Here is a 23,828-nt window from a genome sequence, read left to right as displayed (position 1 = left end):
AGTGCAAATTTTTATTATGACTGAAATCAGAACAGAACAAAAATGATTAATGATGACAAAATATACCACAGTGCTTTATTGGGTCAAACACAAGCAGAGATCTGTAGTAAAAGGATGCTCTTTATAATTAAATTGCTTGTCATTGCAGTAATCCACACAATACAGTAGGCTACATCATATTCAGTCACAAAAGAAATGCAAGTAAGCTTGTTTAATGACTGCTTCAAAAAGTTCAACATTGCAAGATACAAAATAGAAATGGAGTAATCTCAGGAAAGATGTTGTGCTTGTTATGTTACCTGGTGGGAACCGAAAATGCAAGTACTGTAAGATGCCAGTATATTCAATGCCACCCCACACCCTCCTCCACCTCTTCATGAGAAGCACTTTTTTAACAATAGCAATAGTTTAAATCATCAAATCATGTGTAGGGATGATTATAATTGGAAGAAATGTAACTCTCTGTTTTTACACTATAGTGACAACACATATTAAAACAATTGTTAACTTGGGAGTCAGGTGGCTGAGCGGTTATGGAATCAGGCTGGTAATCAGAAGGTTGCCAGTTCAAATCATGCCAATTCCTGGCTGTGCCAAATGACGTTGTGTCCTTGGGCAAGGCACTTCACCCTACTTGCCTCGGGGGGAATGTCCCTGTACTTACTGTGAGTCGCTCTGGATAAGAGCATCTGCTAAATGACTAAAAATGTAACTATATTTGTGTTCAGTGTTATCACTCCTCTTATCTTGATCAAAATGTGGCTCCCTGAAAAGCTCTCAATATGCAAAATTTCCCTCAATTTACCCTGAAGAGAATACTAGCTATTTTAATGTCACATACTTTAGTCATTTAAATTTGTCCTACTATAAATTGCATCCTCTTTTTACACACTGTAGATAATACATATTTAGGGGTTTTATGTGCACTCCGGAACAACTACTCAGTTACATGCGTATACTGGACCTCTCCAGAATCATTTGGCTTAGTTCTCAGTCAGATACCAACCCAATTCCTGTCCGAAATGTCATAGACACTTCACACATGACAGCCCCTCAAGACCCCTCAGCTCAATGTTTTCCCTTACGTGGTTGTTGATGACTGTGGCAGCACACAATGACAAAAGAGTTGCACTCCAGAGTGGTTGTCAGAGAAGGTGAAGGAAAAATCCACATCAATGTTCATCTAGGCTCAATCACATAGTGCATAACATTTCCTGTGGGAACAAAAGTTGTTTAGCACAATGAGTGGCATGTTGTGCCAGAAAGCCAACATAAAAATATAGAAATTAATGTTTTTATGTTACCTTGAGGGTTGACCAACCGAATTGTACAAGGCAATTTGACAAAAACAGAGCATACCTGAAAACCTGTATGGGTGTATTCTCTCAATGTCTAGTATTCTCACAAAATAAATCATAGTTCAGCTAACTAACTTTTTGCCAAGCCGGTAATTAAAAAGTTACAGATTATTGGTCGGAATGTTGCAAGTTAAAAACATTATGTCCTAAGTCAGCACAATGGCATGAAGATGTTTATGATTGCTGTATAACTCAGCAGCCAAATGTTTGTTAATAGAAGCAAATGCGTTAATAATTGTCAAAGTATTAACATGTATTGTCTATGGATCCACACTGTGACCCTTGTTGCCATTGTCCAATAAAATAACGGATGGGATCCTCTGTAAATTGAGAATAGACTGTACCATTACATTTAGGCTCCGACGGTTTAACCAGAAGTGATCGTTTGATCCTCCAAAATTAACCACAGGGGGATCATGGGTTACATGTGCAGGATGTAGCTGAATCAAAGTCAAATGTCCTTGTTGTGAGTCTCTGTGTTTCAGCTTTTCACAAATACGCAGCCCTGGTTTCCAGATGCTTCTCCCAAGAAAGGGGACTCAACTGAAGCCATTGCCCTTATTATGGACATGCCTTGCTTTGGTCTGCTACCCATCTCTCTCCATCTGCACCGCTCTGTTGGCTCTCCAGGGATGCCCTCCCTTGAACCCTGACATCAGTGAGTCTTTCTTATTTGCCTCATTTGACTGATTATGTAAACCTTTGTTCATCCATTCTAGCTCATTAGGATAGTAGGATATGTTTTGCATCGGTCATTTGTTATCAGTTTAGATTGGAAAGATGCTTACAGTTTAAAGTATTTCCTAATTACTCAGAGGCCATTTGTAATCAAGTCTTAACAATGAGAGCATCAGCACCTTGAGTGGAATTTCCTCTGTGGACCCGGATCTGTTTTGTGATCTCATGATATCCTATCACATTCTTGTTTAGTTATGGTTTTGATTATGGTCCATCTGTGGAAAAAATGCAATGAGATGACCAGTGGTCCATCAATAGATCCCTTAGATGTTTATGTGAAGTTCTCCATTTCAAAATGATTGGTTATTTATTGAACATAATGTCTATATACTGTATAGCTGACCTATTCCACAGAGGAATATGTTTTATTTTTTTGTTCTCAATGCTTGCACGTTTATATAGTTATGTCAAGATCTGTCCATGTGAGGGAGCTGTTTATTTATAAATAGAGACATTCTTCCGGTGCTTTTACAGTATTTGAGATGCTTTTGAAGCAAGCAATTTCCCATATGTTTTGATTTAGGAAATGAATATGGTCAGGATAAGATGGAAGATGGGAGGGACGTAAAGGGGGCAGTGTTGGAAGTGATTAGAGCTGAATGAGACTCCTACAATATTCTTTTTCAGGGTTTGTATCTGGAGAGATACACATTTATTTGACAAGTCTCTGTTTGGCCTATATCCTACCAAAAGTACCAAAGTAAATATAAAATGTCATTCCTGACACCCCTATGTGCTGCCCTCATACATTGTGTCACATGCTGTGGTGGGTCCTCAGGAAGTTCATCAATCACATCCTTTACAGCCGGCTAGATCATATCAGGAATCGGGGCCAATACCATACATGATCTGTCTCTTTCTGTTTCCACTCTGGGAATCCCTCCTATTCTCTTTCTGTAGATTTCTCTGACTCACTGAGAAAAAGGCTTTGCCATAAGCAAAATGAACAACTTTGCCATCAAGGGTCGTTTTGAAGTAGTAACATTAAGATAAACAACTGTATTAGTTTGACATTCAACCCAGGTAACGTCTGTGTCCTTGGCGTTGATATTTGCAAGAAAAATTCCCCCTAAAAATGAGATGGAAGACTTTTTATCTACAATCTGATTTGTGGCTTATACATGATGATGACATTACGGGTTATGTTCGTCATTTGTTGGGGCTGTTCTGCAGACGAGTCACCAAAAACAGAAAAGGTACTGCTAAATGGAGGCTTCCTAATGTCATTTTTACTCACCTACAGTACATACACTATAGTGCATGCTTTGCATGATATAAACCTTTACTACACTGACCTTTGGCTTCTCCAACCTTTTTACATCAATAGTGTACGGATATCCAGAAGTCTTATGTTGTGTTTCAAAGAAGAAGAGTTTATTTTCTGGTGCAACAAATACGTGTGGAAGATAAATGATCAAATTGGCTTTTGCACACATTTCAGGGAGATTTGGTATTCGGAAACCTCCATACATGGTATTGGCAAAATGAATCATAAAACAAAAATGTCTACTTACAGTGTGAAAATCCTGATGAGAATTAGTCTGATTGTGTTGAGTAAAACAAAAAAAGCATTGCATATAGGCACATGAAAACATGCAATGGAAACGCCTTTGTGTCACTGACAGCTTGAAAAACACATGGATAAACAGGACAAACATATATTTCAAAATACAATGTGCGGACAAAGCAATATCATTGTTTGTACATTAAAAATGCTCACTGAATCTGTCTATATATATATATATATTTAAAGCTACAGTATGCTGTGTCTTAAATTGTAAAGATGTTCTGCAGTGTGTCTGTGCAGAAGAGCATTTTGTATGTGCCCTGTCTGTTTTTGGAAGAAGACAGGATAAGCGGGGAATCATGTGGAGTCCTGGGAGGTGTGTTTCCATGGCAGCGTGTGGCTCTCAGCTCTTCCCTCCCCCCGAGGAGACAGATCTGCAGACTGCAGACTTCCTCACTTCTATTTTCATTGACTGGCTCTCTGCTCGTGACTCTAACCTGGTAACCGTGGACATACCCAGAACAGCCTTCCCCGTTTTCATACCTTTTGACACAGGGATTCGTGTGGCCGCGGCCCGAGTTGACTGCACATCCGAACCGGACTGAAATAAATCATACGACATGTACACTGAGACAAAAATCAAACATCATCATCAGTTAACATCCCACTTTAAAATATACTGCAAGTGCTTTTTTGAGGGCACTGCATTTAAGCAAGAAAGCTACAGTATAGGAAAACGCATACATTCCATGACAGAAATAAACTTCATTTACGGCAGTTTGGGATGACAAGGGGTGGCCATCTTGGATATTGAAAATCTAAAACTTCATTGTGTGTCTTCATATTTATAGCTACAATCGTGTTTTTGAGGAATGTCACCATGCTGCATATAACTTTGCACATTTTTTATACAGTGTCTGTTACATTAAACAAATAATTGGGAAGTGTGTTTTCAAAGCTGTGCCAAAAAGGTTAGACTGAATTAAGTGAAATTTTGTTAAACTGTGTGATGTTCATTTTTGCTTTTCTACTCCTAATGTGAAGGTTCGCCCACTTTAGTAAAACATCCAAATTGGTCATCTCTGGTCCATTTTTAGTGAAAGGGGAGGAACAATATGGTCAGTCGGTGCCAGTACAGTGTTTGTGTTTCCACACAAGACCTTTGAATGGCCCTTCTACCGTCAATCATCAATTCATTCCAATGTTAGTATTATTCACAGGGAATGTATTCAATTGTTTATATACCTTGATAGAGTGCTATCTAGGGAGCACACACCACCTGATATCATTTTGAAACATTTCAGAAGCAACTGAAATATAGAAGATTGGAAAACATTTAGATATTTCTGTCTACGAGGTCACAAATATTTGAATCAAACTGTAAACTTGACCCAAGTGCATCATTTCATAGTTTTACTATGAAATTGACAACTCAGCTAATATACTGAGAGGACAGAATACGAGAAGGATTGTGCGATGAAACAGATCACGTATGATACTCACCACTGACTGTGTTGGTCTGGAGGGTGCTGAAGTGATGGGGGTGATGGTGATGCTGCTCGTCACCTTGCTGGGGGTGGTCTTTCCCGGGGTGGCGTTCGGGTGTCGTGGCGAGCGAAGCACTGTCCCTGTGGCGGTGTCTTTGCTTTCTGTGCTCACGGTCAGGGGCCTGACCGTGACCATGGGACTGCTGCTGCTGCCTCCCTCTGCAGAACGCTTGATCTGCGGGCCCAAGTGGATATGGATCTTGTTGTCCTCAGTGGTAGTGATGATGTTTGCGTTGGAGTTGTATTTCCTGACAGGAGCCGGCACTGTCTGCTTGTCTGGGGTCACCTTGAACACGGCGTGGCCGCTTGTCATCTCGTGGGCCCCCGGTGAGGTTGCCTCAGACACTGGGGTGGTGCTGACCGTGATGATGGAGACGGGGGAGAAGGCACCAGTGTCTGAGGAGGTGCTCCGACGCTCCTCGGGGGATTTGGCCCTGGAGATGGTGGTTATGGTGACCGGAGACTTGGACCGTTCTGGATCCCCAAAGCTTTCGCCGGCCCTGCTCTTGGAGGACATGGTGGTGGGCTTGGGGACAATGGTGATCCGCGGTTTCTGCAGGCCGAGGGTGGGGATGATGGTGGTGCTGGAGAAGAAGTCCTCGGCTCGAGGACTGGTGATCTCCAAGGTGGCCGTGCTGTTCTTGTGGTCGGGGGTTACTCGGATGCGCAGAGGCTGGCCAGGTTTTTGCGACATGGTCACCTCAGGGGGGCGAAGGAAGGACTCCTCGTTGTCCAAAGAGGTCACCTTGTCGGGGCCGGTCTGAGTTACAGTGATCGCCTCCTTCTTTTTCATCCAGGGGATCCAGGATTTTCTCATGCTCAGCTCCGCGGCAGCAGGCGGGTAACGCTCCAGAACGGTGGGCTTCTTCAGACCCTTCTGCCTCAGGTTGCTCATAATGTGGTTCTCCTCCAGGACCGACTTCCTGATGAACACCGCGGGGGTTTCCTCTTCCACAGGCTCACTGGTCACCAGGTCTGTTTGCACAGCGGCAGAGGTGACAGGCACATCCACCATCCGTCTGCCGTTCATGCTGGGCCTCAAGGCACGACTGTAGCGCTTGGTGGCCTCTAGCTCCTTGGCGAGGCTCGCCACTTCCTGGATCATGCTCTTCTTCTTGTCCTCCTCCTCGATAAACCTCTGCTGGAGAACAGAGTAGTCCACTTGCAGCTGGGAGAGCTGGTCCTCCTTGTTCATCAGCTCGTGGATCTTCTCCTTCAAGGCTTGGATGTCTGCCTGAAGGTCTCTGGTCTTGGCCTCCTCCATTTTGCATCGCGTCCTCAGCTCAGCCTCCTGAGTGACGGCCTCCCCTTTCTCTATGGCCTTGTTCCTGGCAATATGACCCTTCATCTCCTCCAGCAACTGGGAAAGGGCATTAGCCTTGTCCTGCTCCATTCGGAACTTCTTCTCCAGCAGGTCGTACTCGTCCTCCGTCTTCATCAGATCACCTTCTACCACCTCGAGTTGCTTCAGGCGGTTTTTGAGTCTCTCAATTTCCAGAGTCAGCTCCTTGATTTTGTTGTCCTCGTCGGGGTGTCTGTAGTTGTCCTGGTTGGCCCTGGTTGTTCTCGATTCCCTCTCCGCCTCTTCCAGGCCGTCCATGCGTTTTTTCATTGCGCTCACCTTGCATGTCAGATCCCTGCACTTTTCCTCTTCACTTGCGAGTTTTGTTTTCAGTTCGTCCTTCTCTCTAGTCGAGTTTGTCACTTTGATCTCCATCTCCGATTTCAGTTTGAGGAGCTTTTTGCTCTCCTCAATGAGCTTCTCTGTGACCTCCATGACCTTGCCTTGCTCCGTTTTGAACATCTTACTCAGATCGTCACTTCTTTGCTCCTCCTGTTTGATTCTCTCCGCCATGTTCTTCCTCTCGTCCACCAGTATCACTGTGAAGGACTTGAGCTTCATCAGGTCATCCTTCAGTCCCATTTCTGCCTGCTCAAGTCTCGACTCCGAACCCTCCAGGTCTCTCACACGACTTTTCACCGTCTCCATCTCAGCAGCCAGATCCTTTGCCACATTCTTTTCTCTTTCTAGGTTTATATGAAGCTGTGAACATTCGGTTTTACTCTTGTTAAAAGCGCTCTCCAGTTTCTCCAGATGGACCATTCTCTTCTGCAGTTTGTCCACCTCCAGTCTCAGCTCCTTGCCATGGGTCTCCTCGTCCTGCAGTCTCTTTCTCAGTTCCCTGCAAAGGCTCTCCGTCTTGGTGATCTCCTCGTCTTTTCCCTCCATTTCCACGAGCCTCTTACGGAGGCTCTCCAGCTCCGCCATGAGGCTGGAAATCCCGCATTCCCCCTTGCTCATCTTGTCTCTCAGCTCCTGGTGGTCTTCTTCCGACTTCTGCAGAGCTCGGTTGCTCTCCTCCAGCTCCTCGATCCTGTGGCCCAGGCCTGCCAGCTTCAAGCGTAGCTGGCGGCTCTGGGACTCCTGGTTGGCCAGCTTGGCGGTCATCTCCTCATGCTCCTGGGAAAATTTGGCAGCCTTGTGCTCCAACTCCACCTCGAGCTTGAGGACCTTCTGGCTGTCTTCCTGGGCCGTGCTGGTCACAGCGGTCAGGCGCTGCTCCCGCTCCTGCAACTTCTGGCTGAGGTCCTGGACCTTGTGGCTCTGCTGGTCGATCTGCTCGATGTGGAGCTGCCGTTCGTCCACCAGCATCAGGGCAAAGGACTTCAGTCGGACCAGCTCCTCTCGGACCTTCTCTAGCCTGCGGCTGTGGTCCTTGTCTTTACGAGCCTGGTACGCCTTTTCTTGCTCCAGCAGCTTTTTTAATCTGAGAGAAAGACAAAGGAAGGGAGAGGGAGCAACAGAGAGAGGGAGAAACAGATAGAGAGAGAGAAATAGAGGAATCGAGAAAGACAGGGACAGTGCAAATGAGAAATATGCGAGTGAAATGGTGGAAAACCCCTGCGTCATTCATTCAGCAGTTCCACTTCTGGCGTTACTCCAGCAACGTGAACAAATCAATTGCCTCTTGCATCTTCCAACACTGTCATTCTATGTTCAATTTTCGTGCACTATCATTACTCATGTCCAGCACACGGACGCTAAAGTGAACGAGGCAGTGGAGTGTGGCCCCGGACTCTCGCAGAGAAGTCTGAGCAGACTCTGAATGAGAGCATCCCCCCCTTAGAACCCTGTGGGCAGTGGCAGCCTGAGTGAGAGGCAGGCGAGCAGAAGAAATGGCCCAGGCATGATAGGAGAGAGGGAACAAAGGAGGGAGGCAGATTAAATCCCGAACCCTCGTGATTCTCACCAACAGGGGTCCCGCTCGCTGACCTGCGCACCGAGCCGGTGATGTGATGTGACCGCAAGGTGCCACATCACAGACGCGCTGCCGTGGAAGGGTAATGACAGAACGAGTCGGCCTCAAACAGGGAGACCCGGCCACCTGGGAGAGACTTGTTTGTGCGATTGGACCTTGATGGAGTCACAGGAGTAGATGTTTAACTAAGCTCTGCGGGAGTCTTGCTGCGGATCCTGCTGTGCGAGTGCTCCCGGGGAGATTGTAACAGGTAGTTTCCATGTGGAAGCCACACACACACACCACATCAGAAACCTCGAGGCATAATCAGCAGCACAGAACTGCACGGCACTTGTCTTTGGTTTCCAAAACCTTGCTTTGCATTACAAACAAATGCTCCCTGCATAGCACACAGAGAAACAGCCATTCTAACAATAGTCATGTTAGCAACCAGACTGTGCCTTGTTTGCCCCTAGTTTTCAAAGGCTTCAGTCTTGTCTGAAACTGTCTAAAACTTACCCAGTAGACACGATGCAGGGCAGGTACCTCCATGCCTAGCGTGTTTTGAATTGTGCAGGAGAGCCGGATGGCTAAGACTCTCACAAGGTCCGAGAGGGCCCCCACTCCACAGGGAATTAGCCATCACATTCCAAACATGTCATCAATGGACAATGAAATGTGAATGTTGTGTAAAACCAACACTGCTCCAGTAGCGGGTGATGTCATCCCTCCCATATAAGGCATATAATGGTGCTGCCCTTGTTTGGACACAGAGGAGGAGGGGTTCAAGGCAGAGGGGAAGGCTTCTCACACTAAATCTCCCCTCTTTCTCTTCCCTTTCCCTTTCTTCTCCCCGGTGCATGAAAACGTGGTCGTCGCAGGAAAGTCTGAAGGTTTTAAAGAGCCTTTTAAACACAGGTACACAAGTAAACGTATTGTCAGATAGACTGGCTTCCTCTCCCTCAACTCACTCAGTTGTCTGGCCTGACCCAATTGTCTTGTTCATCTTGCAGCTGACAGTGTTTCCATAGAAACTGGGCAACAATGCAAAGGGATAGTTTTGTTTAGGAGAGCACAATACCAGACTGGAGCTACTTTCCAGTTCATAGATAGTAGACAGCAGATAGAATCAATAAGATCAAATGTCACCTGTGTATGTTCTCATGAGTCTCAATTTGCGAAAGCACAGAATACTTTTTTATTTCTCACCAAAGTGGTTTCAAACATGTACAGTGTGTAGATGCTAAAGACCCAGTGCATGTGCTGTAGAGGACACCAAATATTGTGGTAAAGTTTCAATATTGCCATGTGTGAGACCTTCATTAAGCTTCAGCTCCCAAGACATTTCTCCAGAGAAACAACACTTGTGGTCTTGTAAATCTAGAATGATCCGGAATGCCACACGGGTGATGTCACTGGGAGGACTAATCATAAAACTTGCGTCACAAGGTCCAGAGTGGCCTTCACACAGAGAATGCTGCTGATTAACAGCAATGCAGATAAACTGTTGCATGATAGCTCACAGCATGTACAGTATTAGTGGTCTGTGCAGTGTTTCACATATATAGTAGTTCATGAGCACTATCGGCCTTCTTCAGTGTATCCAGTGAAACCTGGTTGTGAGAGAAAGCATTGGCTTAATGAGATCCAGTGCTATGCTAAGACATGGTGTTTACTCATTCCTTACTGCAGGGTTAGTGTAATGTTTGAGTACGCTGGTATGACCTTTCCCCTCAACTAGCGTGGCATTATAAAGTAACTTCTATAGCAGATGACCTGAATGTTTCCTTGTGGTCATTGCTATTCATAGCCCCACTGATGACAGAGGCCTGTCAGCGATGGGAGGGGCGCGTGGGACAGGATAAACACACGGCACCTTTGCTTAAACCCACTTATGCTGCTAATGTCAAACCAGTTACAGTCGCCATAGCCACATTTCTGTATATTCTTCTCAAGGGCAATATGTTCGCCCCAACGGGAGGTAACCCTGTGTTACCAAGAGATGGTCCCCAAAACAGATTTCCGCAATATCATGTTCACACCACACAGATAAACAGTTTATAGACCTCACAGAGAGACTGGCAGTGAGGGAGGTTCTGCGATGGTCTCTGAAGTGTAAACAGAGAACATCTTATTACCCTGGCAGAGTTCCCCTCTGTGACCTGGTATCCTTTCACAGGTGCCTGGGATGACATCACCCACCGTGTGTCTCTGAGATGATTCCACCCTGGAGGAATGTGTTATCACACGCTGTTGAGAGACACCAGCAGGGAGGGGAGGGAGGGAAGGAGGGGGGGGGTTCAACCTAAAAGTGCTTGAAAGCTTAAATAAGATGGTGGAAAAACATGACCTGATAAAAGCACACTGACAGCAGTAGCAATCCATGAAGAGATAAAGTCTTTTTGCATGGGCTCCCTATAAACAGGGCTTAGAACAACAGTCACCTGTTGTTAACCCTAGCCAGCCAAGACAGTATAAATAAAAAATAACACAATTCACATGATCTTATAAACATTATCAATAGAATTTGAATAGAGAGAAACTTGAACTAAATGTATGTAGTCAACTCGTTATTCTCAGCTCACCAACCCTAATCCCCAAATATATCCTGTCATCTTCAGACCTCGTCAAACTAACGGTGAAACCTCTGTAAATGTGTTGAGTCATCCAATCAAGCAAGTCTCTCGCTGCACACATCCCGACCTCCGAAACACCCCAGCGCAACGTGACTCAGACTGAGCCCACCTGTCACGGGCATTTCCTTAATTCACTCCTGTGCTACACCACCGAGGAGAATATCGGACCACGGTTTCACTGGCCTGTCTGACGTGCACGATAAAGTCTTTGAAGTGGTAGAGAGTGTGTTCTGCAGCTGTGCCTGCCCGGGCTCGGCCCCTGGCTCTTGTTTCCTGCTCGTCTTCCTGTCATCTCCTCACCTCTTCTCCTCTTTCTCACCCTCTCTGTCTCTCGGCACGTGAATACATTTTTCATCACAGACCGAGAGCTGCGAATGGATGCTATTCCCTTCTCAAGCGTGTGGATGGCTTGAACGCTTCAAGCGACACAGGCTCAAGCACGGAATTGAGGAATTCTTTGATGCAGGCTGATTGCAAAGATTTGAATACAGCAGTATATACAGTACGCGGTATTCACGTGTAGTATTCCAGTGTTGCACATGCAGTAATGTGCCAGTCGTTATTTTGCACATTGCAAGCGGGTGGCCTTTTCCTCATGGAGAACATTGATTGCTTTGGTTTCTAAACCATGACCACGGAACTCCATGTTGGTAAATAAATAAGATCCGGTCATTTTGCCAAGCACAACATCCTCAACAAGCGTGCAACCTCACTGTCAAAACACCTCCAAATATTTAGCTGTTGCAGCCAAACAACTCAGTCTGTTGGCCTCTGGTATATGCTTAGAGTAGACTTGGCCATGCACAGCACTGTACAGATGGATTGGGTGCTGATAAGTCGCGTCTATCTGACCGATCCCCAATCTGGGTCTTATCTGATTGGCCTGCGTGCCTCAGGTGATGTCACGAACATCATCTGATTTGTTCAGACTTGCTGCTCTTTGGACGGGCAGGAAGTGTGCTGTCTGCTGCTCAGATTGACATCTGGATTCCAGCTCCTATATGAGCCTCACAAGTTCCACCTGGCCTCATCGTGCTGGTATTATTGAGTCTGTTTTTCTTTCTTTCCTTTTTTTTTTGGTCCTGACCTATTCCCATGCTTGCTCAGTGCCTCAGTCGAAGAAAGGTGTTTGTCAGATGGCCTGCACTCTATAAGTGCTATATGATGGAGAAAAGACAACTTGTGATGGGAAATAGGCCTGTTCAGATTTTGAAAGGCTTTAAGAAAGTCATGTATGTGATTCTGCCACAGCACAGTAAATCTGAGAAGCGCTATCCTTAAACTCCAGCAAGCCCCCCCCCCCCCCCCCCACTGTAAAAGGGTTTAGCTGCGCGATTCCATGCGAGTGACATTGTAAGGGGTCCATCTATAATATCCGCATGACCCTGCCTGGTGTGTCCGTTTTTTATTGTCCGAGTCCATTCATCACTCCCTGGAGGTCGGTCTCTGTCAGCCTTAATCATCGGTGGCTGGCAGGGCACCTCGGGGCCTCTCTCGAACCAGCGAGGGCCTCACTTCCCCCTGTGTCCTACACGCTACGCCTGTGGCCTGCGAAGCTCCCCTTTGGGCCCCTGCGTCTCATGTGGCTTCCACTGCGGGTCTTTGTGGGCTTCCCAGCAACAGCGGGTATAGCAGGCATTGGCAGGACAGCACAGGTTATGATAGGGGATTCCGCCCCCCACCCCACTCCACCCCATTGACCCTCCGAACCCTTGCCTCCCTTTTCCATCCTGCCCTGCAGTGTGCGCTCCTCTTGCGCCCCTCATGTGCCTCTCGTGCGCAGAACATGACGGGGACACGCTGTCCTTTGTTACTTGTTTGGGTATTGAAAAATAGCTCTCTCTCTCCCCCTCCCTCTCCGCGCTGCGAGGCCCTCCTCTCACCTCTCCCTCTCCTGCTCCAGCAGGTTGGTGAAGTCGTCGCTCTTGTTCATGAAGTCGGCGTGCTTGCGCTTCTCTCCGTCCAGTTCGTTGACCGTGCGCCGGTGGCATTTCTCTGCCATCAGCAGCTGCTCCAGCATGCGCCGGTACGTCTCCCTCTGCTTCTCCTCCAGCCGGTCGAGCTGGCGGAGGAGGAGGGAGTCAAGGGGGCCCAGTGGTCACGTTCAGCTCATGCACAGTACACTGGGGTTCCCAGAGAGTCCATAATTTTAACTCTTGATCTAAGTCGGGACCAATTAAAGTTGTATTTCATATCGTTGAAATAGAGCATAGCCACATCAGAGTATCAGTTTTTTGTTCTTGTTTTTTTTAATCCAATCTACATGTTTTAATCTACGGGCTTGTATTTTGATTACACTGGCTGGTGTCCTTTGGGAACTTTTCTTGGGACACTCACCTCAGCCATGGGTCTGTCGTAGACGTCGTCCAGAGCTGTCGTGTTGGTGGTCAACAGCCTGTCTCTCTGCAGGGCCTGGAGGGGCTTGGAGGGGAGTGCCGAGCCGTAGTGAGCCTCCAGGGCTTCTGGTCGCGGACGCTCCGACTTCAACATGTGGATGATGTCTTCTCGTGCCTGAGAAAGGAAGGAACAGCGGGGAGAGTTGTCTTTGAGTACCCCGTGTGACTCTACGCGGCGCTTCAAAATAGTAGAACACTGTTGACACATTAAGCTTGAACTCTGTAGTTGTCCTCTTTATATTTGTCAGTTATAATTCCTTTTCAATGTTTGGGGTTTTGTTTGGTCGGGGGTTTTACATGTTTGATGTTTCCAGAATTGTCCACTGGGTGGGGCGAGAATAAAAAACAACATTAAATAACCACAAGGGAGTGCTGTTCTCCCCAGCTGGTCGCCCTGACAGGTCCTCTTTCATACTCTCAATTCTCATAACATGCATTCCTGCATAGGGATGGAGGAGACTACAAGACCTCTTCTTATTGCTCTCCTAGAAATGGTTGACAGACCGTTTAGTACTTATCCCTGTTATCGTCATTTAGAATATAATTTGCAAGTCATTTACATACCATGGACATCACCATTCTTCTGTTGAATGGTCTTTCAGAGCATGCCGGTGCACTATGTTGACCTTTTGACTCGTGATGTTTTTGGGCTCGAGTGCTAATGGAAAGCGATCTTGTGTACACACCCAAGCAGATCAACCATGGAAAGCGGGACAGGGTGGGGGGGCATGGATACTGACGACATTCTGTCCCTGGAGGATGGTTTATAAATGGAACTCCATTAGAAAGTAATCATCAGGATTATTGCAGGGCAGCAGTTAGGTCTGTTTCCTGAGTCCACCCTGAACCATCTGTGGGGGGGTACCACAGAGGCATTATGAGCAGTATCCTGAATGAAACTGTATTTTTGAAACCCTTTCATATAATTTGGGAATGTATTTAAGTTTGTGCACCTGAGTTGTTAGCTGGGTGGGATTTGAATTTTGGAGCTGAGACTGTAGTGCCAGACCAAACTTTACCAAGCACAGGTTGAGCATTTGAAGGGATGTAAACAGTGATTTGGCCAAGGTGTGGATCGGGGCTCTTATTGGCTGCCATAAGTATCAGTGAGACCGAGTGTGTGGCTCAGGTCACAGCAACATGTCAACCCTGACACACAGAGGATGAGACTCCACCCTGCCAGGGATGACCCTGGCCCGGTGTTAGCATAGCTCTGTGAAAACCAGGGCTAGGCTGCTCCAATGAAGACTCAGTCATTCTTTGTTTTGCAGCCAAAATAGACTTCTCCTGCAGCTGAATATTTTTGATTTAACACATTTTGGTCAGGTTAAGAATTTGTGAAGCAAATTCGTTTTTAAATTAAAGAATTTGAGTGTCGAAACATTACTATAGTTTCTCTCTGGCTTGTGTTTTAGAGAAAGTGCTAGAATCTACTGGAACAGCTTTGGGGAAGCCACACTTGGACATCACCATGGAGACTCACCTGCACCTCTCCCTCCATCACACCCAGCAGGCGGAGAAGGTCTTCTTTGGAGAGATCTATCAGTCCGGATTTTCTCCCTGAGTTTTTCGGAGGAGTTTTCCCCGTTGCTGACACAGCCGTTTTCCTCTCTCTTTCACCTTGCTGACCCTTCATCTTGCTCTTCATCTGCTCCGGTGTGTTCTCCTTTTCCTCTCGGATGAAGGTTTTGGTGGGCGGGGCCACGTTGATGTGTTCGTCCTCTGGACCTTCCATGGCACTGGTCCTTGACCTCATTCTCTCCTGGCGCTAGAGGGATAGGTAAACAACCATGGTAAACAACTTTAAAGATACTAAATTCCACATCTACAATTGTCCGTCCAGAAAAATCTTCAGGATTGATTCGCTGTCAACAATGAGTATTCTCTCTTTGGATTGGGCTATTTTCGACCACTGGGATGTGATATCAATGCTGTCTCTGAAGCTTGTGCTCGAGGATCATGTTTTGTTTACAAGGCCACAGCCATCTGTGTTATTATCCCTGGAGAGAGACGCAATAATCTGAAAATATTCACTGCCACAAAATATGCCAGGAGGTATTTCTAGAATGAGAATTGGTCAGCTATGGGTTTTCTACAGGACATATCATAAATATTTTGATTGATTTGCTGGTAGTGCTAATGACAAGAAAGACGTTTGACGACGAAAACACTTTTGTGATGCATACGATCTCTGGACTTCTCAGAACGACATCAGAAATGTGTCTCGTTCACAGCTTCCCTGTGGGAACACAACATCTCACTCGTGGCAGGGTGTGGGTCCCGAGGCCTAAGGCCCACACAAGATCATCTCTCTCACGGGAACCTGTGAACACGTGGACTGAACTGGTACATGTGGTAGAGAACATGTATGTTAGGTGTAACGTTCATGCGGGAAATATGTGCGCTGCTATCCGAAAGTGGGCCTGCAGTACTTCATGGGCGAGTGTGACTATGTTGAGAGGGTCAGTTTAAAGACACGTGGACTTCATGCTCATAATCAAAGAGCGGGAACACGGTTTGACAGACGGGCGCTCCCGCCCCCCCTGCTGTTTCACCTCAGAACCATAGTTTCCATCGCCCCCGAAGAGCCAGAACCGTGCCTTCCATCGTATCACATCGGGGGAGCGCAAGGCCTGACGGCCTTTGGACATTGATCAAAGACCCGTGTGTGTGTCGGGGGGGGAAGGGGGGGGTAAATGTGTGGTTAAAGTGGGGATCACAAGCAACGCTTTGACAGATGGGCAATTAGATTTAGTCGTTAGATGAGAAACAATTATCCCCACGCACGGATCTGTGACTCTCATGAGAGACACCTCGACTGTGATGACACGGACAGCTGTCTCCCACACCCAAACACAGGGGGAAATCCACGTCCTTGGAGATACAGTGTGGGGTTCCTCAGGAAAGGAACATGAGGCCATAGGATCTGAATGGAGCCCGAGTTGCTCAAGGTTGTTCCTCTGACGAAAGCAGCGGGTGACTCAGACTCAGAGAATTCTGGCAGCCATATAGTAGCAGGCACTTCAGAGCTGGGTGTTATTAATAGTTGTTTCAGGGGAGTAGCCAAGCCCTCATGGGTAGAACCGAAGAGCTGTCTTAATTTTGAGTGTCAGTTTGATTTGAACCAAAAGCAAAAACTTGTGTGTTGGAAAATAAAACCGAGACGAGCCTGAAGTTACAGCAGTCACAATATTACACATCGTGTTTACATAAAGGCTCTGTATCAAATAACTAAAACGCCCTCTGGGGAAGCGGTGGCCATATTTATTGTGTTATTGTAATGAAACGGTGCTCTGCTGTGAGGTAACTCTCCCTGTTTATTCTGCTCCATCTGCAAAAGATCGGCAGTCAGTACAGATGATTCCTTGGGCAATTACGTTGTTTCACACAATGACCTTAGCAGCATTAAGCAGTGATGAAGTGCAGCTCAAGCACTCACGGGCGATTCAACAGCTCAGTCCTCACGATCGCACAGTAGATATTTATGGAGATGCGATCATTCTAGACCGGTCTTCCTGATTTACACTAGAGCCTTGCTAAAACCTGGGACAGCTGTGGCTTGAGGGTGATACATGAGTTCTCGGCCCGTGAATCCAGGGTCACTGGGTAAATAAGTGATGGACCCCCACACCCTTAACCCCCTATATTTGAGCCGGACCTTGGGCAGAATGGCCTGCATGCACAGCTGTCTGCAAGTGAAATTTCCCTGTGTATTTTTAGGGTCTGTCCACTGGTTCTGGTTTGACCCTTGAGAGGAAACTCAAAGGCTATCAATTTATAAGTCATCAGCGTTCTAACAGATGCCAATTCTTTAATTGAACTGCACAGCTGTAGGTCTCTCACTGGCCAGATACCGTCTTGTAAATAACCCTGTCACTGCTCCTTGTCAGTCAGCCTCTAAAGAGGAACGTTTGCACACTGGAATTGTTTCCCAGCATTCCCTGTGTATATTTTAAAGAGGTATTCAAAAACCTCTGATATTCAAAGACACCCGTTTATATTTAGAAGTAAAATGGGGGGTTATTGATAGCCTCCTCCATGCAAACATTCCTTCCTGGGCATAACAGTGCAGCTAATCTGGGAAACAAGGGTTGGTGTGAGCCAGTTCAGCCGTCACATTTGTAATTGACATGCCCGGTATTAAGATCTGAAAGGGTGACCAGACCACATCCTAGCTTCATGCGGCAGTGCTTCCATTCTCTTACAGTGCAGCAGTACATGGTGTGGTGAGAATGCTAAGTGCTCGGCTAAGTTTAACGTGTCAGCTCTCAGCACTTTCCGTTGCCGTTGTCAGACAAGTCATTTGAAATGCGTAGGGTGGTGGATCAATTTGCAACTCCACCGCTACACGTGAGATGGTTTTATGTGTGGTGTCTGGGAGAGGAAAGGCCCCCCTCAGGGCATGTCTTGCAGTCTCATCTACTTAGCACCGGTTTTAAAAAAAGAAGAAAAAAAATTGTTCTGACAGGTGGTGGCAGCTGTCCAAATTCCGCAAACAAGATATTGTCGCTCAATGTGAAATGTCTTGGTGAAATGTCTTTCACATAGAATTTAATTCAGCCACGGGAAGACTCAAATGTGCCTAAAAAAAGGCATGGGAGAAAAGAAATAGATTTGTTTTGAGGACCCGAGGGTCCAGCTGACTTTGCTACAACAACTCACTGTTGCAGGAAAAGGGGACAGCAAAATCCAGACAGCAAAATATTAGGCCACCTATTTTAGTTACTGCTCTTTCGTTTTACACATTCAGTTTGTGGTGATGATGTTTTGTGTTAAAATCATTTCCTTAACACATCACCTCTTCTGGGAAAAATCAATCCACCCAGTCTTTTACTTGCTACAGATTTTACTTTGGGAAGTTTTGTCTTGTATAATGTTGACAATGTACAGATGTCAACTTTAACTGTTTCCAACTGTCAACTTCAACAATTTCATAAATCAAACAATATGTGTAGTGCCATGGTAACCTTGGCAACCCTTTGTGGGGTGGAATTGTATGTCACGACAGAACTTAACACAGCTTTGCACTTCATTAATCAGATGATTACACATAAATGCACTTGGGGGTCCGCATCGCCCCATGTTGTATTCGCGAGCGCAGCTGCCACTGTCAGTAAGCAGCAAGGCTGGAGGAGAGCAAAACCATTGGGGTTCACAACTAAAACAAAGCTCCTCGCTTCATCGTGAGTCAGAGCTTGGTTACAGCCCGCTGACACGCTGTGAGAGAGGTACAGTCTGAGCACCGGTCCCACACACCTCTGACAGTCTGTGATTAGCCACAGTGTATTATGTTCCGTCTCCCACAAAGGGGGAACACTGACCGTCGGGGGTGAGCAGACGGTCAGACAGGCTTTCCAGTATCTCATCGCTGTGAAGAACATACATTCAGATTTGAGGCAGCACTTCCTCTACGACTCCTGCTGTAGCTAGCTAGCCACGTTGCAATCCGAGTCCCAGACAACCTTGCAACCAGACGAGGTCAATGAGTCAAGTGGCTGATTGGAGTGTTAAGATGAGACTGTGAAACTCTGTGCCAGCAGGATACGTCTGTCTCAAGTGTAGAGAAGACAAAAGTTATCACTTTGCTGAAGTGAACCAAACAATCAAGGTATCTTTATTTAAGTACATATTTAACACACCGGTTTTCCAGTGTGCTGAACATTTTTTGACTTCTTGTCAACTACAGTGCAGCAACATGCACCCAAGTGTGTCTAGTACTGTACCAGCACACTATCAATGTCAAACATTTATGCCAAATGCTGACACAGACTGTTCAGTTGAGACAGGCATACCCCTTGCAGAGCTTGTCTGGTTACAGTCTGTAGTATTTTGTAAAGATACAAATATACATTTTCCCTTATCTTGTCACTGTCCAACACATGCACATCCTCATCCAAATCATCTCGATAGCTTTCAACACAAGTATTAATTCTACCTAAATAACCTCTCCAGACAGGCTCATTTGAAATCTCACTCAGGGGTTTTGCCTACCCATGCGTTAAAGACATTTTATTCTTTATTTATTCTTTATGTTGAATTTGAATCACTACTACTGGAGAAAACACTTAGACCTTCCTTTATCTTTGTGAGTCCTGTGTACACAGTAGCCAGAAGTCTTTTGTGGACACCAATGCCTCCACATCTAACTTGATAGACCATGTCCTCTGACCATGTGACATGTCATCGTTACCTGCCTCCTTAGAAGGGGATGTCACAGTCATAAAGTACAGTTGAGTGGGCAGCAGATCTCTGTAAAGGCTTGGATAAAAATAGAAATCCGAAACATGGCCAGGTTCAAAGTAACCCTCAGCTAGAAACCAGGTCAGGGGTCTTAGTGAGCACAGATAGAGAATTTCCGAATCCGACTGGAACATGGATATGCTCACTTAATATGAAATGCATCACAGGCAGTTTAAAAGGAAATGTCTTCCAAATGTCTGGCATTCCAGTGGCAATGTGTGCCCAGCGACAAAAACTATCAAAAATATATTTCACATTTAGAAAACGAAGGACTATCAATATACTAAACTGTTATTGCTTTACCATACGTCAATAGCAGTACAGGATGTTATGAATAGAGAGATTTGGGTGGGCCAGAGTTTCACTATTCTCAATCCAATTAAATTCCCCAGTCCAGGTCCTTCTGCACCAGGAATGCCTAGGCAGCAGAAATGGCAGGGTTTTATCTTCATATTTTCTCAGTGTGCCTCATCAGCATAAACGGGTCCAGTGAGCTGACATCACAGGCCAGATGTACTGTAGTTCTCCAGCAGGCCACTTTCACATGCCTTTCAGATGGGATGAGGATGAAGTCACTTCCCTCATAAACGTAGAGGCAAGAAAGACAGTGGAGGAACAGAGAGGGGAGAGAGTGAGACCGAGAGAGAGAAGGAGAGAGAGAGAGAGAAGTTTGTGTGAGTGATTGAGACAGCTCGAGAAGTAGGAGAACGAGGGGGGGGGGGTGAGGGGCAAGGAAAAGTTGTGTGTGTGTGTGGTATGTGGGGTTAGCTGTTGACTTTTACTGAATTGTTACTTATTTATTTCATTCAGTTTTCAGGCCATTTCCCGGAGCTAAATTAAACTAAGCAAAATAACTTTCAGGTGTTTGGAGGATGAATTATTCCTGTAATGACTTCCTGCTCTATTCTCTATTAGTTACCAACTATACACCTGCACATCGTCTTCATACTTATCTTCTTCCTCTTCCTCCTCCTCTACCTCCTGTCTGTTAGCAAGGGAGATGACCTCACTCTAAGGCTTGACTGACTGATGGTCAGCTGACTGATGGTCAGTTGGATGGTCCAGCGCTAATGCTTTTTTTTTTATACCTCGGTCAGCTGTTGTGAAGACACACCCTTGTGGGAAATGAAAGCATCAACAACACGTGTTCCTCCCACGCGGACTCTGAGATGGATGTAGTCCCAGAGTACCTCCACGCAATGTTACTGGTGCTGCACTCATGAGTTTTGACAGGGATGGCCAGTAAGTCATAATAGTTTTATTGTTAAGCACACTGGGTGACCAAAGCACCATAAACAACAACCCTCCCCCCTCCACACACACACACACACACACACACACACACCACCTCTGGTTGCTCTTCTGCTGCCATGGGAATGCTGGTGTTGTTCTAAAAGCCAATCACAAAGAGTTGCTTCCCTCACAAGATTGCTGAGCTGAATTGGTGAAGTGTTCTCATGCCTCACCGTCTTATCTGTTTGGGCTTCTGGCTGCTGCTGAAGTCATGACACAGGCACAAGCTAAAGCAGATGATTTAAAGAAGAACACTGCCAACAAACTTACAAGAGCACAGGGGAATGCAGTATGAAATGTGGAGTTACGGGCTGGAGGGGAAGATGCTTATACAGCCAGAAATATTTTGATGTGCATACATAATAACCCATAAGTCTCCAGCTTATTGGTGATATGGGACTGACAGCACACTCCATTAAAATCCTAATGAAGATTAAGGAAGGGCAGTAAAATTGTCCAACTGTAAAGCCCTCGTCATTACCCGCTAAGAGATCATGGGTTCAACTGCCTTAAAGTACAGTATGTTGGCCCCTTATCAAATAGTAACACAGTCGAACTGTGTGACATTTGAGATAAAATATTTGTTTTCTGATATCATGATAGGCTTTCTTGTCAGGGTTTCAGTTTTTTTTTTTGCCAGATGCACCAATCGAAATTGTTCCGATAATATTATTTTCCTCCTAGTTGAAATCCCGATTTAAAGTAACATGAAAAACTATACAGATGGAAGGATTTTTATGTCTCCAGAGATCAAGGTGCATGGAACAATGGCTGCCACTATGTCAACATTGAGGGGGTGTGGGGCCACCTCTGTTAACTGGGTCCCCTCAAACACAGACGTCTCTCATGGGCCCTCTTATAAAAAATTGCATCCCTTGGGAAAAGTACGTAAAACATTTATCTTGTGTTTGGAAAAATCTACTTAAAACCAAAATATCTCATTTACTGGGATTAAAAAAGCTCCAGATATGAGTCCAATTTAAGTATATCAGTAACATCTCTTATAAAAACAAAACAAACAACAAAAACCCCCTGCTCAGTTCCAGTTCAACTGCAAATCACCTAGATTTATTACTATTCTGCTGCGTCATTTTTCACCACAAGCCATTTGGCCCACTGCATTTCAACCATCCTCTGGAGAGAGAGCTCAAGTATTATTCTGGTAGAAGATGTAATCAATGAATGCCTGCCCATGTACCATTTCCTGAGCTGAGCTTGAACAGGACATTAGACCAGCACTGTCGGTAATGCTCAATCACAGCCCACTGATTCACAGTGTGTCTCGTCCATTTGTGAGTCAACATCCACAAACATGGACTAGTGGGTGTTGTTGTTTGGCACTGTATCTTCCATTAGAATCGAGATATATATATGTATATATATGATAGATATATATATATATATCATCATAGACAAATAAATAAACTGGATGTCTGTGGAATTGTTAGGTCAATAATAGGTTTATCACAGGACTTCATCTATTGGACATGTATGATTAGACCATGTATGTACAGTACATCCAGTGTATTTGAAGTAGTTATGAAAAGTTAGTTAAAGGCAGAAATCTGAATAATTTCTTACCTGTGCTCAGCAATCCCAAAACGTAAGGGTGTAAATATTTCAGTCACTAAATCACTACTCACAGAGTATAAACTGCCTGACTTTTGTTAGTGTTTGACAAGCTCAGGCACCATCACTACTGAAGTTTCATAAAAGTATATCTTATTCCTCCTCTCTTCTAACTTATCCCTCAGTCTGTGTCCTTTTCTTCCTCTATGTCAGGGTCACAGGAAGAGAAGAAAAAGATGAACAACCCGCTTTGTCCTCTCCCAAGTTTGGGCCAGCAGTCTTCTTCACACACTGAGAGGATGAGTGAGAGGGTGAGTGAGCGAGCAAGCAAAGAGAAGAGTGAGTGAGTGGGCAAGACCAGGAGAGAGGAGAGAGTGAGAGGCAAAGGGAAAGGCTGAGATAGGAGGGGGGAGGCAGGAAGAGAGAGAGAGAAAGAGAGAGAGATATAGATAGAGAATGATAAAGAGTGCAAAAGTGAGGGGGTACAAAGCAGTACAGTGGTGAGTAGGTGGTGGGCAGCTGTCACCTCTTTCAATAGCCACTTCTGTTTGAAAAGTCAGTCCTTCCTTCAATTGGGGATATCCAGGCTGGGATAATGAAGCAGATAGAGAAAGAAGTGAAGCTAGGCCTGGTATGTCAGGGAGACCTTCTCCTCTCCTTTTCCCTTTTGTTCCCAGGCAGACGAGTGTAGACCAGTGCAGTGACTGGGCTAAATTTAACCAGTGTTCTCATTCACTCATGGCTGTTAGCAGCTGAGCACATGGAGGGACTCAGTTCCAGGCCCCTCTGACAGTTGAACACAACCCTTCTCCGGCAGGGGAAGTCCAGCCTGACCACTCCCGTCAGAGGGAGGGATAGCACTCTCTCACTCTCTGCCCGGTCAAGTGACATTAACCTTCGCCTTCCTCTGAGACAAGGCCAAGTTGTGGGGTACTGTAGATTAAATGTGATCACCAACCTCAACCATAAAGGATTGAATAAGTGGGTCGAACTGAATTAACCCGCAGTCAAGTGACGTGTTAAATCGCTTGAATGTCAAATGACTTGCCTGTATTGACGTCTGTAGTTCAGCCTAGTGTATGTTTGTTGCCCACCAACACAGTCATAAAACATAGTGTGCTGACCCAAAAAACAGTAACTGCTCTTTTTAGAAATTCCAAAAGCACACCTCATGTAAATCTCAACAATACAAATGATTTACAAACCATACACTTGACATGCCATTGCATTCCTTATTTAATTGTACACAGAAATGCAGTATATGTCTGGAAAGCCTCACAGTATACCAAGTGTGATATTGCAGGG

The 23,828-nt window shown here is 45.6% G+C and overlaps 1 protein-coding gene across 8 annotated transcripts; it reads right to left on the bottom strand.

Moving 5' to 3' along the window:
* Positions 1-46: 46 nt before the first annotated feature.
* Positions 47-23,339, bottom strand: filip1b (filamin A interacting protein 1b). Of its 8 annotated transcripts, none has more exons than XR_014758424.1 (9): positions 22,536-22,985; positions 14,905-15,189; positions 13,363-13,536; positions 12,909-13,087; positions 5,107-7,918; positions 4,849-4,913; positions 4,147-4,204; positions 2,216-2,311; positions 47-1,214 (listed from the first exon to the last, which is right to left on the bottom strand). XR_014758424.1 is itself a non-coding variant. In XM_084699452.1 (8 exons), exons 2-8 carry the CDS (start codon positions 15,175-15,177, stop codon positions 1,194-1,196), a joined length of 3,582 nt encoding a protein of 1,193 aa, XP_084555578.1. In that variant the 5' UTR covers positions 15,178-15,189; positions 22,536-22,984; the 3' UTR covers positions 47-1,193. The 8 variants fall into 8 exon arrangements, 5 of the variants coding, with proteins under 5 accessions (XP_084555578.1, XP_084555579.1, XP_084555580.1 ...); XR_014758425.1 differs by lacking the exon at positions 2,216-2,311 and having other exon boundaries at positions 47-299; positions 1,086-1,214; positions 22,536-22,984; XR_014758426.1 differs by lacking the exons at positions 2,216-2,311; positions 4,849-4,913 and having other exon boundaries at positions 47-299; positions 1,086-1,214; positions 22,536-22,983.
* Between the last annotated feature and the right edge of the window lie 489 nt (positions 23,340-23,828).

This window comes from Hypomesus nipponensis, chromosome 6 (genome assembly GCF_054491055.1).
Source record: "Hypomesus nipponensis isolate SF chromosome 6, ASM5449105v1, whole genome shotgun sequence".
NCBI lineage: Eukaryota > Metazoa > Chordata > Actinopteri > Osmeriformes > Osmeridae > Hypomesus > Hypomesus nipponensis.
Note: the sequence above shows the minus strand (reverse complement) of the source record. Positions and strands in the feature narration are given on the sequence as shown.

Coding starts and splice junctions, on each gene's coding strand:
- filip1b (XM_084699451.1), bottom strand. CDS start 15,177: ATGAGGTCAAGGACCAGTGCCATGGAAGGTCCAGAGGACGAACACATC. Junction 7,919..12,908: donor CTGGAGCAGGAGAGGGAGAG/GTGAGAGGAGGG, acceptor TCTTTCTCTCAG/ATTAAAAAAGCTGCTGGAGC. Junction 4,205..5,106: donor CCAGACCAACACAGTCAGTG/GTGAGTATCATA, acceptor GATTTATTTCAG/TCCGGTTCGGATGTGCAGTC.